This window comes from Rhodnius prolixus, unplaced genomic scaffold (assembly GCF_049639745.1).
Source record: "Rhodnius prolixus isolate KJV_2025 unplaced genomic scaffold, Rpr scaffold_4, whole genome shotgun sequence".
NCBI lineage: Eukaryota > Metazoa > Arthropoda > Insecta > Hemiptera > Reduviidae > Rhodnius > Rhodnius prolixus.
The window spans coordinates 29,999,622-30,014,585 of record NW_027411614.1 but is presented as its reverse complement, the minus strand read 5'-3'; the positions used below and the strand labels follow the sequence as shown (position 1 = coordinate 30,014,585).

At 31.7% G+C, this 14,964-nt stretch overlaps 1 protein-coding gene across 3 annotated transcripts in view; it reads right to left on the bottom strand.

Annotated features, from left to right (window-relative positions):
- The window catches only part of nrv3 (sodium/potassium-transporting ATPase subunit nervana 3), a 37,714-nt gene that overhangs the window by 7,503 nt on the left and 15,247 nt on the right, over positions 1 to 14,964 (bottom strand). For all 3 annotated transcript variants that reach the window (XM_074131440.1, XM_074131439.1, XM_074131438.1), the window contains exon 3: positions 640 to 756. In XM_074131440.1, the coding sequence (XP_073987541.1) occupies positions 640 to 756 (117 nt within the window). The remainder of the gene's footprint in view (positions 1 to 639; positions 757 to 14,964) is intronic.

Below are 14,964 nucleotides of genomic sequence, written 5' to 3'. Positions count from 1 at the left end.
TTTGTTCTAAAATCAAGCAAATATCTAAAGGATATGTGCTAAGAATTAAATCATTAAGCGAACTTACTGCAGTGTAGGGCTAATGCAGAATTGAATAGAACCAGGATCGAAAGATAGAAACGCGAGGGTGTGAGAAGTTTTTGTGCATGTAAACTGTTAATTCCATAATTAATGTAATAGATAAAGTAGAAATATTTATTTCTCTAAATTAGAAATATAAATCAGCCAACTTTTTCAGCTTTCTGCCAAATATCTAAGCCTATTTCCTACATAAACATTAATAAAATAAATAAATAAAAAAATGAATAAATAATAATTTTTTAATTTTTAACAGTCAAATCGTTATCAAAACTGCATGAAATCATGCTTTTGCCTTAGGAAGAGCCTAACTTTAGAAGTTATTGTAAATTAACTAAAGCTACAAAAATATCCAAATTCTCTAAAACACTACAGTTTGGTATAACAATCATTAGCATGATCTTTATTACATGCAAGTTTTAGGATTAGAACCCAGATAATGGAGAGAAGTGATTTAAAATCCACCACATGAGATTTAAGTTTTAAAATAAAATAAAAAAAATAAATAAACGCAAATAAGCAAATTAAAATCTCTTTGAAATGCAAAAGAGAAATACTTACGTTTGAGGAACTCGTCTAATTTGGTTGTCCATTCAGCATAATTGCGTTCTGCCATTTTGTACCAAATCAGTGTGCTTTCGACATGAGAGTCGGGGGGCATCGGTCGAAATCCCAAACCTGGAAAATTATAATATACATATATATAGCGTACTTTTTCTTTGTTGTTATCAGCTGGAAATGGCAATAACTTCACTTACAATAATCGCTGACGAGGATTTTATATACTAAGTAAATAAATCTGGCATTAAATAAGAACAAGTCAACTCTAGGCAGGTGTGGGACTGTGTCCAGTCCTTATCCGTTGTATGTCTTCTAGTTCGCTGGTTATATCGTGGATGCCCGAGTGAGTAACGAGATGGTAGACGAAGTATCTAAGGAAGTACTTGAAATCAGTACTTCAAGGTTTGTAGCAACTTTGAGGGCTGGTAGACCCCACTTCCAGTAGCTTGGGATAGCATTACCCCAAATGCTACTGACCAAAGAAGCAAAGGCTTCTAGCCTTTCTTCTAGTTTTAGTTTAGTTAAGCCGATAGACTCTACTGCTGTGAGCTCTGTCGAAATGCCACTAGAGGCTTAGAGTGTACAGGTTAGGCTGATAATTGCTATATTCAAGGTTTATTTCTGTTGGGAGGACGATGTTGAGAACGAATTCCTCCAATCGATGTTGAATCGTCCTCGAATATTAGCTGCATTTGTGCCTAATTGGGTAAGTAGGTTTTATTTATTTATTGCTTGGAGTCGTTAGTTAACAGTATTTAAACAGAGATTATCGCAACAGATCCTCTCTGGCCAGGATGATTAGGGTCTTCTTCCCATCATGTAAAATAAAGAATTTGTTTCCTATAAAATTTTCAGCTAAACAGTCACTTGTGGTCAAGTTATTAATTGAATGAATAAACAGAATAAGGATAGGTATCTACGAATTATTTATTCTTTCTCAAAAATATGCGGTTTGTAGGAATACAGTAGCCTTAAAAATAAATAGTTACGTTCAACATTAGTAACGTTGAAACTAATATTAAAGCTAATTTAATCAGTTTTACCAAGTAATAACAGCAAGCTCTATCATCACTTCACCATTTAGCAATTTGTGATGATTTTTAAATATAATAGGAATTTCAGAATCTCCTTTTCATTAGAAGTTAGAAGTAAAATGATTAGTAAAAAAAATAAGAAATAATCCTGTATTACGGCATCATTACTAAGTTCTCTGTAGGACAATTGGTGGCAGCACATAATGTTAGAAATGGTTATTAGTTAATAAAACCCTTGTTTAATTGATATTAAAGTAATTATCTCGTTAATATTGCATTTAATTAAAAATTAAAACTGAGAGGAATAACATGAAATATTATAGCAGCAAGTTATTAATGCTTTTGCATGTTCAGAAATTATGAGGTCATGCTCGGTCTCATTTTTGTTCCTCTAGTTAATATTTTTCAGCGGAGATCATCTCAAAAATAATGCCGTATATTATAATTAAAATAGGTTATATTTTTTTTTTTAATGAAAGAAGTGAAGTGCAAAAATAAAAGCCATTAATTCAAAAAGACTTATTCGCTTATTACTAAACGTTTAATTGATAAATATTCTTCAACTTGTTCTTGTTATAGAAATTTACTCACATCTAATTAGACTAACTTTTAATAAAACAGTGAAATGCGCTCATTGCAGTAAAATCTAAGGGTTCATTATTGTTTCTTCGTCTATAGAGGTTTTAATTTCTCTTACCTTACTAGTTTTTTTTTTATTTGCCGTAAATAGGCGCTTTAACATCTGAGAACGTTGGCGCCTGTAACTTCTTTTAGTGTACTGCCGGTTTATGTTCTTTTGTTAGAGAATTCGGAGAGTAAGCTATAAGAAGCTCCTAGGAAGAGAAAATCTAAAGGCCAGCAGCTGGATTCGAACTCAGGATCTCCTTGTTGGAATCCAGTATTCTCTAACCACTCAGCTAATCCCTTCCTTCCTACTTTACTAGTAAAATAATTTTAATTAATGTAGATTTAACTTTTTACCGGAATATCTTTTTTTTGTGCAAATAGGTGTGTGTGTGTGTGTGTGAATCCTCAACAAAAAAAAAATAATAAAAATAAAATAAAATAAATTAATTAATTAAATTGGATGATGGTCCTATTACATTGAACTCAAACGCTTAATATACAACACTATTCTCAAACCTATGTGGACTTATGGACTAGAGCTTACGGACAGTACAAACATTTTAGTCAAAACTCCTCTGACAGATAGCTGACTCTCCTTTCTAAATGACTAAAACCTCACTCTTCACACCGACCTCAACATCCCCCTTTAAAGACCAACTCGCCAAGACTACATACCAAAAATTCCATACTACTCTCTCGACTAGCTCTAATCCTCTTGTACTGTGTCTCGGTTCCTCTGACATCCCTAATACTCCTCGTTGACAGAATCGCCAGTGGCCCCGCGACTTCCTTGAGGTCTGAAAGCCTAAACGCCGTTATTCTCCTATCTCTCCTCTCTCCTCCTCACATTCTCCTCTCTCCTACAGAGAGTGCTACCGCTGGGTAGTTTCTCTCCTCCTGCATCAGTTCATCACTCTCTCCATATTTACTTATTGCATACAATGTATAGTAAAGTAAAGTAATTGCCTATTTTTTCAGGCGGGCTTTACGTCCAACTACCTACTAGGTGTCGTGGATGGAGGCGACTTGCAAACATACTTTACTATAAATTTCTTTTATTAACCATTAAATAAAATCCAAGGCCTAAGACCGGGAATCAAACCCAGTACCACAATACATATTAGCTTTACAGGACTCGCCTCTAACCGCTCGGCTACTGTAGCGCCTATTGTATACAATATATACAGATTGTAAATTATAACATTAATTTAAAAAAAAAATTAAATTAAAAAAAAATCGCTGTAAGTTCACATTTAATATTTCGCTTAAAGTGACAACAACGGTCAACCGGATTAACCACATTACATCACTTTTCAGTTTGTTTAAGAATTTCTCAAAAACGGTTAGCAACGATTTAGGAAAATACAATTAAGAACACTTCTGAGGGAGAGGTTATTTAAGCTACCATCCAAAGTGCCTACTTTTGTATTTTCTCCTTTCTCATTTGCAATCGGTATAATTCAAATGAGAATACAATTTGTAACTAACTTTGAAAAAAAAAAATCTGTTGACCGTTTCCTTGAAACAAACGGCTTTTTAGATTATCATTAAATATATAGAAAAAGAGAAAAAAATTGTCAAAGTTGGGTGTTTTTCAACGTTACGTTTTTTCGTGCACTTTTTAACGATCAACCATTATACATTATCATTAAATATGTACTAATTCTATCTTATTTTAAACATCATCCCGAAAATTTTTATTAAGCTTACTTCAGGTGAAAGATGGTACATAGATTCCCTCTCTGTACTATTTTTCTTTAATTTATTGTTTTTAATCCTCCCTTTCTCTGAATTCCTCAACTGTAAGTTCCTCTTTACTGAATGAATTTCAATTATTTATACATAATATAAACATAGGTTTATAACTATTACTTTTATCATTTTAAGACATTTTTTTGTAGGATAGTTCTCGGGAAGGGTTCGGGTTGATCCCTGCAAAGTTTCACTTCAGTACAGTGTACTGTTTAAACTGTATAATGTTAGTAAGAATTAAAATATGACTCAAATTAGATCCATGATAATAGTGTTAAAAGAAAACCATATAAGCGTACAAACCAGATTTGTATTAATGGCATTGTCAAGTAAAAATTTAGTTTTACAAAAAAATGGTCACAAAACAGTGTGAGCAAGCAGTGATTAGCAATATTTCTAAACGGAATGACAGGTCTTTTCACTTATTATTAGTGACATAATTTATTTTAACAAGATGAAGGATAGACGGTCATTAATTTTAGAAGTTTAAAAAAAAACAAGAAAAAAAATAACTTATTTTCAACTAAACAGCTGAAATATATCATCTTGCTTTTTGGTAGATGTTGGAAAAATGCCACACTGAAGTTATTATAGGCTTAATATTTAATTATAAACCAAAATACAAATTTTTTGTTTTTACTCATAAGATTCCAATTTCTGTTTTCCTGTAGATTACATATGAATTAAGCAAAAAAAAAAAAAAAAAGGCTTGAATTTACCTAAGACCAGATATCACAATATATAATTAAGAAGACAATGAAGAAGAAGCTTTTTTCGTAGGGTATAGTGAAAGTAACTTAAGACTACAATAAAGTTATGTAAGTGTTGTCTATTATATTTAAGTTCAAACCCACAGTTTTATATTATACAGGGCGGCACCCATAATTTGAGGGATGAAAAGTAAATGAAAATTTGTCACTTTAAAATTATTCTTTTATTTAGCAAATCATACCATACATTCATTTTCTTAATGAGATTGTTTCTGAGAATATGTAAACAAATTCATTGAAAGCAACATGCCCTCTTGAAACTAAAAAAATAAACATTAATAATAACTTTGTTAGGGAAGGGATTAGCTTAGTGGGGTTAACTGGATAGCTCGGTGGCTAATACTGGATTCTAACGCGGAGATCCCGGGTACGAATCCAGCTATGTCCACACTTGAATACAAAGTCGAGCGATTGTCTATAGACATGTATGGGGACTGTTTATAGACATGTATCCAGACTATGTATATAGACAGTATGGAGACTTTGTCGCGTGTATTTGAATGCCTTGTTCTTCATTAGTTGCTAAATATGACTGACCTTGTTGGGATCGCTGCTTGCGCAGTTATAATTTTGGATAATGAAGAAAAGCGGAAGAGGAGACGTTGGTGGAGGCGTGAAATTTTTGCAGAGGGACCTCGTTTCGGTTGCAATTTACTTTCAACCCTAATAATAGAAGCTCAGCATGGGTTTCCGAAACTTTACCCGTTTGACCCCAAGTGATTGCGATGAATTACTCCAGCATTTAGGCAGAACGATTGAGAAAAGAGAAAGCAGATGTAGAGAAACCATTCCACCATCTCTGAGGTTGGCAGTGGCGCTGCGTTTTCTGGCAAGTGGAGAATCGTTCACCAGCCTCATGTTCACTTTCTTTTACCTTTCTTTCTTTACTACGATTTTTATAATCGGGGTTAGTCACTTCCCACAAACAAGCAGCCGAGTGGAAATCTTCTATTAACAATAATACTTTATCTGTAGGCCCCATCTTGATAACTAAAAAACACATTAAAAAACTAAACTAAAACCAAATGGAAAGAGAAGCGATCTCTACAGCTCACAGAGAATAACTGGAAAAGTGGAGACGGTGTCTCGCAAAACGTCCACACTACCAAATATTGCGCAACATTGTCTCATGTCTCCCATTTGAAATGGGAGACAAATGTTCTGCGATTTCTTTCCAAAAACATGTCTTTAGACATGAATTTGTCTCTCGATTGTCTAGAGACAATCGCTCGATTTTATCTAGACATTGCCTATAAACAGAAATCGCTCGACTTTGTATCCAAGTGTGGACAAGGCATTAGATTTTCTCTCCGTAGCAGCTACTTAGAACATACTGTCCGGTAATGGAAAGTGTTGTCTGAAACGATTGAACACTCCGGAGACCGGCAATCCACTAAAAAAAGCTATAGGCTATGCCAATTGCCTAAAAAAATTGTTAGGTTAGTTGAAAACCAAAAAACCCTCTCTAAAATTACTAATTTTTCATTTATTCTCTCTTAGTTTGCTAATTCTTGGACGGATCCATGCCAAGGTGAAAAAAAAGAAGAATTTGATACTGCCTTTAACTTTTTTTGATTTTCAAATTAATCTAATATCAAATAAGAAACGTAAACGAAAAAATGCGGGCATAAATCGTTAAGTTACAAATTATTTCAAAAATTGTCTCTGTGAAGTTCTCGGACGGCTCCAAGATAGAAAAAGGGAGTAACGCGCTAATCAGAGGTATGATATTCCGGTAAGGCTACGAAAAATGGTCAATCTCTAGCTAGCAGCAATATATTTGTGCTGCTGGGATATAATTAAAAAAAAAAACAAAAATCAAATCCAGAATCCTAATTGTTTTATCAGCCTAACAAGCTGTAGTGGATAAGAAATGCTATGAAATAAATTCAAGGCAGTGGTGTGACACCCTGGATATTCGACGAATATTGGTACACTTGTCTGGGTGCCCTGGTAATCTGGACAAAAGGATAATGAGACAGCAGGAGTTCTCATGTTACCCTCAAACAACCTGATCCATTTACAAAATAGCAAAAGCGGCAGTAGCGCAGCCAACAAAGTTTAAATACTTACAACGATGGTGGATGAGAATAGATAGCGAAGCTCCAACTAGAAATGTCAAAACAAATCTCAAAATAGGGGTGTAATCTGACAAATCAACCACCCACGAATCTAATCTATACTTCAATTAATTTTAGATTAGAAAATTAGAACGTAAATAAAAGATGGATTCATGTTTCTACATAGAACTATCGAGGGATAGTTAAGCTATCTTGTCTTAATCCAAGAAAACCTCTTAACCTCCTACTTAGTGCAGAATCATCATAGCCTTCTGAGTGGATAAAAGCTTAGCAAGTCTATCATTAAAGAGAATCCTTGATTCAAAAAATAATGTCTCCGATCAATCACCTGTTTGGATTTCGAAGTTGCGATACTACTATGTGATCTGCTTGTAGAGATCATCTCCAGATTTCTTTAATTCACTGGAGCCACTTACTGCAAGCCTTCAAGAGAATAAGAATCACATTCTTTCATTTATCAAGGTGTCCCGAGCGATAGATAGGTTAGACATCATTAGTGCCACAAATTCATTGGTTAAATAAAATAATAGCATTCTTCATCATCTGTCGCTGAATTTAGAACAACTTCAGCTTCTAATTATTATTGAATAATAATCAATTTTTTTATAGCCTTGAAGATTTTTGTTTTTAACGCTAATTTTTGGCATCAAACACAATAAATTTGATTTTTTTTTTAAATTATTAGTTTACTTTCACATCCAATGCAAAATTCTGTACAATAGTTTGTTAACAAATATTTTAAAATCTTAACTACTTTGATATGTATCAAAGCTTCTAAAAAAAAGACAAGAATAATTCTTTTTAAATAGACTTTTTACTGGACCGATTCTAAATATAATAAAGAAAAATATGATGGGGAACTCTAAGGCTGCTAACAAATTTAAAGATTGATTATTTTCGTAATATTAGCTTATCAATGTTTATTTAATATCAAAATTAATTTCTGTATTTAAACATAAAGATCTACATTAACTTTAAATTACTTAGAAATAAGTAAATATAAAATTAATTAAAAAAAGTATTTTCAATGTGTTATATCTTTATAAATAAAAGATAACAACTTTATTATTAATTTTTACTACTTCATTAATAAAAAATTTAGACTATATACCTAATTTGTAATTAGGGCACAATTTTGTGATAACTGTAAACAATAACAACACTTCTCTCAAGGCTGATGTCTGGATATTAGCGTTTAGTACTTGGGTCTTTTTATAATGTGAAAATCAATTCTGATAAGATTTTAAAGTGGCATTTCCAATTGTGAATTTCAATGGCAGAGTTATTTTTAGTGGCTGCTCCACTCTACACTAGATTTACATAACCAACCAATAAGATCAATTTTAATTTTCACGTTTAAGTGCAATCGTCAGAAAGTGATATGACTGTTAAAAGAGATAAAGCTCACATAGCAAAATTCTTCAAAGTTCTCTGCTCATAAATTTTTGAACCAATCTGGCTCATGAAAGGCCAAATGCTTTCTTGAAGCCATATCCTGAACAATAATACTTTTAGTATTGTTTTTGTAACCAACTTCTAGCCATAAGTAACGGGCACTATGAAAATGAGGCAGTAGATGTATCCTAAAATCATGCACACGTTTTTATTACTCGCTTCTTTGAAGTTCTGAATATTTTCGTCTAGTCTCAAGCAAGAATAAGCGAGCAAGATTTATAATAATCAGTGATCACAATCGACAATTCAAAATTCAAAGTCGAGATCGAATCAGATACAAAATAAAATGTTGATTATTTCAAGCATTATTCTTTGAATCTGACATGAATCATGAGTTACTAGATGAGATGTCCAAATGATTCCAGAACATGCCTTCAGTTAGCAAATAATCGAAGCGCTTCTAAAGAACGTATATAGATCGACTGACATTAGGCGGTAATTCCTGATAACATTCAAAAAAAAAAGTAAGCTCCAAGGACTGTCTTTGGCGGAGATTCCATTGCTTCATTTTAATTGAAGAGCTTGTTGCAAAAAGGAGTTATCTACAGTTTTTTAAAATTTTTAGTAGGGACAAAAAACTAAATATTAAGATGTATTCCTTATGTTGTGTCTGCTGTAAGGATTAGTTAATATATTGTGATGGGGTCATTTGGGGCTCAATTTGAACTTTCCACGGCATTTTTTAAGCTTGCTATAAGCAAAAGTTACTTTGCAGCTAACTCTTTTTTGCACCAAAATCATAATTTTCAGTAAAACTTGAGTAAATATTAAGTACTTTAGTCAACAGATTTCTTGTTTTTGAGCTTTTATGTGACATTTTGTGTCTTGTCGAAGGGAATGTTAGATATATTATTATGCCTGTCAAGTAGAAAAATTATAATATCTACCTAATATAAACATTAAATAAACTAATAATTTTTTTTTTCAATGAATGTAAAAGAAAGTTATCTGCAGTAGAAAACTTATTTTTGCTCCAAATCTAACCTAGGTTAGAGAATAAGTAATAATAAACGAGTCTGCATAAAGACTCGTTTATACACCAAAAAATGTAGAATTGAACATACAATAGGGGGCGCCACTAACCACATTTTCTGAAAAAAAAATGTAGATAACTCCTTTTTGCACTAAGCTCTTCAATTATGTTTCTTATACGTAAGTACATCTACTGTTATTTATTTAAAAAAATCGTTTCGCAGCCAATATGGACTTGGAATTACAAAAAAATATCGTTTCCAGGGCAATTAAAAAACTCGAATGTTCAGACATCTATAAAATTCTGTGATAATCAGTTGGCGAGTGAGTGACGTAGAACTAGGCTCCCACCATGAGAATCATTTGGGAATTCCGCATTACAGATCTTTCCTAATGTAGTACAGGAAATGCTTTCATTACAATCACGATTATAACGGAAAATGGGTTGTTTTTGACGCATTATTGTTAGGAAAGCCAAGCCACAAGCATAACAGTTTTTTATCGTTTATTCAATGAAGCATGCACTTTTAGGGGGTTTCTTTGTCTTATTTCCAACGCTCTTTAAATTGTACAAAACAGTAACGTCAGTTGCTCCAGATCCCTCGATTCAGTTGTCTTTGAGTACGTTTTAGATATTGGACTATATTGTAAAAAATGTCGGTCAGCAAGAGTCGCATCTTTCTACACACAACCAAGTATTCTCTTGGTGGGACAGTTGGGTGGAAGGTTTACCAATGTATAAAGAATATTAGTGAAAGTACAATACTGGGACTTCTTCATTATGCATCGGGACGCAAGCCAAGTTCCTTAATGGTTCTGTAGGTCAAATTGAAAGAGTTTGAAAGAGATAGAGAATAAATACAGACGATTCTAAAATCGGGGTTTAAAAAAAAACTTAACATGATTTTCTATACATATATCTGTAAATGCTTAACGGTAAATGTGATAGAGCAATATCAGAATAGTTAGGAAAATATATTTGTGCTCCATAAGAGGGTCCGATATGTTCACGTACACCTTTATATTGATGTCCTAAATGGACGGATTCTTTGAAACGTTGGTATTCATTTGTACTTCGTATGAAGCAAAAACTACATAATTCGTAATTGCTCCATCTCATAATGTGACTATTATTCAATCAAAGGTAATTTTTATACTTTTAATCTGGTTATAAGAAAGTAAAGGGAGCTATTACTTTTCGGCAGTCTGAGTTTAATCATCTTAATCTTTTAGCGAAATTTAATCCTTACAAACCTGGCATCCAGTTTTTTTTAAAAAAATTTATTTATATGAACTGCAGTCACTTTTTAAAATATACAGAGGTATTTTTTTTTTTAAATAATTATTTGAAAGTGTATTATTTAATACGAGTGTATTAATCACAAATCTTTCACATAAGAAATATATTTTATCAGCATTTCTACTTTTAAAAGGTAAGCATTTTTATTAATTCTTAATTATTCTCGTACAATAACTAAAGTCGAGTGTTACAAACACTAATTGACTAATGTATGAAGTAAATAACAATTGTAAAATTTATAATGGCTATAACGACTCTATACAATTTTACTATCTTTAGATGGTAGAAATTGATTGATTGCAATACTACTATAGAATATCTATTGAAAGTTACCTACTAGTTTAGCAAGGCGCCAGCCTAGATAATGGAGAAAAAGTCAGACAATCAGCGCAAGCGCTCCTTTATTGAACCAATTAATAATACTTTACTTTTATCTTTTTTTTTCTAAAATTTTTGAAATTTAATGTTTTAAACTTTTAGTATTCAAAGAGATAGTATAACAATATTTATAAAATATGGCCAATACAATAAATATTACTTATCTTTAAAGTTTTGCATTTTCACTAAATGTTAAGTTTTTGAATCAGACAAAAAAATGTAGAAACGAAAACACTAACGAAGGATTATAGGAATGAAAAATTACCGGGGTAGTGAAACGTTTGAAAATCTTTAAAATCATGGCAAATATGCACGTATCGTGTCTCCCTAATGAATTAGTGTTGAGGTAAAACAAAAATAGATAACTACTTTAATGTAGTGTGTTGGTCAACATTCCGTCAAACCTCCACATATTCCTATTAGTCATGGAACTCGTCAGAGATAAGTCAATAATCCAGGCCATCCAGCTGAAGTATCTAAGAAAAGTTAAAAATGCAAAAGTTGTGGAGAGGGTCAGAAACTGATCAACTAGGACGTCAAGTACATTTTTATGTTCTAAGGCAAGGGTGTCAAACTCAAAAGCTAACTTGGGCCAAATAAACAATGCTTAACTTTAGGTGGGCCGCAAAAAAAAAATCAATGTTCATAGAAACAAATATTTTTATTTTGACTAGTACATTGTAATAAACATATATAAAGTTAAATTATTGTTGTATCTGATACTATCTTTCCTATTTCGGGAGAAATTTTATTGGCCGAGACTACTTTCAAAATTGACCCAAAGTGAGCGTTATTAATACAGTTTCGGACAGGAGATCTATTTCCATTCATAACAGAAAATAATTTCTCGCACCGATAAGTGCTTCCAAGCATGGAAATAATTTAATATGAGAATTTTCGAGTATTTTCAAATCTTGTCGGTAAATATTTGTAAAATTCAGGCACACCCCACTTCAATGAATTTTTCCTTTAAATTTGAGTCGCACTGAATCTCAATCACTTCCATTTGCATAATTACTGGGTACTGAGTCTATATTTATTGAGAAAATTGAAGAAAACAAACAAAATTTGTCTTCCAAAGAATTAAAATCTTTAAACCTTGTTTCAAATTCTGTTCTAAGATTTGAAATTTTGTCTGCGTATTTTTGATACGATGCAGTATCATCTAGACTAGATTTATTCTTGTTGCACTTTCGGAAATGCGTTAAATCTTCATTTTTCAGTTGCCTTTCCCAAAGAAATAGTTTACATTTGAATGCTTTAATTATGTCAAACATGTTCGTAATGATCTGATCCTTGCCTTGTAACAATAAATTTAAATCGGATAAGTGTTTGGTTATATCAACCATAAAAGATAAATCTTGCAACCATATTTGATTGGAGAACAAGCTTGTATCTTGATTTTTAGTTTGTAAAAACTTACAAACAACGTATATTATAATTTTATATACAAGGTTTCATTTCTATTTCACATTTTTATTTTATTTTTACTTTGCGTTGGATATATTGACTGGGCCGCAAAAATGTTCATCTCGTGCCGCGAGTTTGACACCCCTGTTCTAAGGCAAAACAGTCGAGTTGGTAAGGATTATGTTTGGTTCCTAACAGAGTTAATCGAGTTGAAGGCAAGCGAGGCAGAAGGGAATTTAATTTGAAGTGAGTTTGAGAAAGAGGACTGGACTGCGAAAGAACTGATCTTGTCCAGGTTAGAGAAAACTGAGTAAAGTTCTGCAAATATTCTACTCACATTTCAAAACAGACTCTTTTATCATGATAGTGATGTTAGATTGACGGGGTAGAACCCTTGATGTTGATTAAGTAATAATAATAAAAAAAATCACTGCAATAAAGGACGTCAAAACCTTCTCGAGTGTTATCAAAGGCTGGATTTTTTTTTTTTCTCTCCTGTATAAGCAGCACTGCACTCCATTTCTTAATCGAACTAAACAGGGATACCAATCATTACAAAGCCTCACCTTTGAAAGTCTTCGAAGAAAGAGAAAGCGCAAAGTGGTAATTCTGAATTTAAAAAAATCTTACTAAATGCTAAGTTAAATTTCCAAGTTCATTTGACATTTCCCGGACATGCATACCTTTGCGTTGTTGATATATTAAAAACTAAAATTTTTAGGAATTCTAAAATTAAATTTATTTTTATAGAATTATGTACTATTTATGTACGTAATGGTATTATGATAATGAAACGAAACGTTAACAGTTATTTTAATAAAATATCTCTTATTTTACCAATGAAATTTATTATGGAAAAGTGAAAAAAACCATAAAGTAATAATTTTCAAAGGGAACTTGATGTAAATTTATACTTTTCTTTGGATACCAGCCAGAAAGATGGAAAATTTTATTTAAATGTGATCTCTTTTCAGATAGAAGAAGTTTTTTCGTTGTGTAACTAAATATTTGAGTTATTCACTGGGGATTCCCAGTAAAATATCCAGTCTAATGAAGGTCATAAAATTTTAAAAAAAAGTTCTAATACGACAGTTACATTTCGCCTTGAATAGCTGGAGTACGCACAATTAGTTTGAATCAATAATTTTTCTGAAGAATAGTAAAATAAATAAATATAAAATCTATTTCATTAGTCTTTTACTTAATTAGATAAATTTATAGAAGTAAATTCATTCTATAAGTATGGGTATAGCCTAGTATTTTTAGACGGTGTTAAGACTGCAATTATCATTATCTGCGGAAATGGTATATACTTATCAACAGCTGTTTTGATTATATTTTTTCCTCATGTTTGTTTTTTAATACTTCGTAACATTCATGTTTGCCCCTTATACAGCACCATTCCTTCTTTAAACACCACCACCAAAGAACTTTACTGCGCTAGTTCTTAACTGTATGAATATTGAATGAATAGAAGCTACTGTCTTAAACATCAATCAACAAAATACAAATGTAAATAATAGAAAACTGCAAAATAAATTTAAAAGTTTCATTTACAGTTCTTTTTTTTAAATTTTTTTGTTTTGTTTTTTCTTTCTAAATTTAAGGCGCATTAACAATCTGAGGACACTTGCGCCACCGTAGAGGAGCTGTGAGAAGCTGCTAACAGAGTAAATCTAAGGACCAGTCAGTCAGCTGAATAATTTCGAGCGGAAATCCTTCTTTAATCTCCTTAACAAAAACTTACAGTTTAAAAAGTTAAGTATAAGGGTTGATTAAACGCCAAAAGGTACACAAATCAGCAAGTACCCAACATTTCATTAATACTTCATTGATATTATTTAAGTAATTTTACCGCATTAATTTTCATTAATATTTTTAAGAATTTATTAGATGTCACATACCCTTATGCTGGCCATTTTCATCTACAAAATATTTGTTCAAGTAGCACACCATTTAACTTAGATTGACTGTAATATCTATTTATCTATAATAATCAAACTATTAATTACAGGTGAAAAAGAAAACGTTATAAAAATAAAAAAATATGAGGCTTAAAAATTCAAAAAAATTTTTAAAAAATGCTTACACCAACATACATCAATGATTTTGTTTATTTATTTTTATTTTTAAATAAAAATCGTCGGTTTAAGTTCATTCTTCGATTAAAGTAATTGTTATTTTATGTAGTAGTCAATCTGGCTTTATCGTAAATAATATAGTTGTCTTCAATTACATTCTCCATCTAGGTGTTCTTCCCACAATGTTGTGTATATGTAATATAAAGTAAATAAGATATGCATATTTTTAGGACAGCTAATTATTCCAGTATTTTACTATAAGTAAAATTAGGGGAACTAAATTAAATTACAATTGAGAAATGAATAAATAATTTTGAATAATCTACTTGTTATTAACTGTGTGTAATTGTGCTCACGAATATTTCGGTAAGACGAATTCAAGACTGAAATATTGTTTTAAATCCTCCGTGATTCAAATTTAAACAGTAGCCGACTCTAAATTTGTCTTTTTCTAATTTAACATGC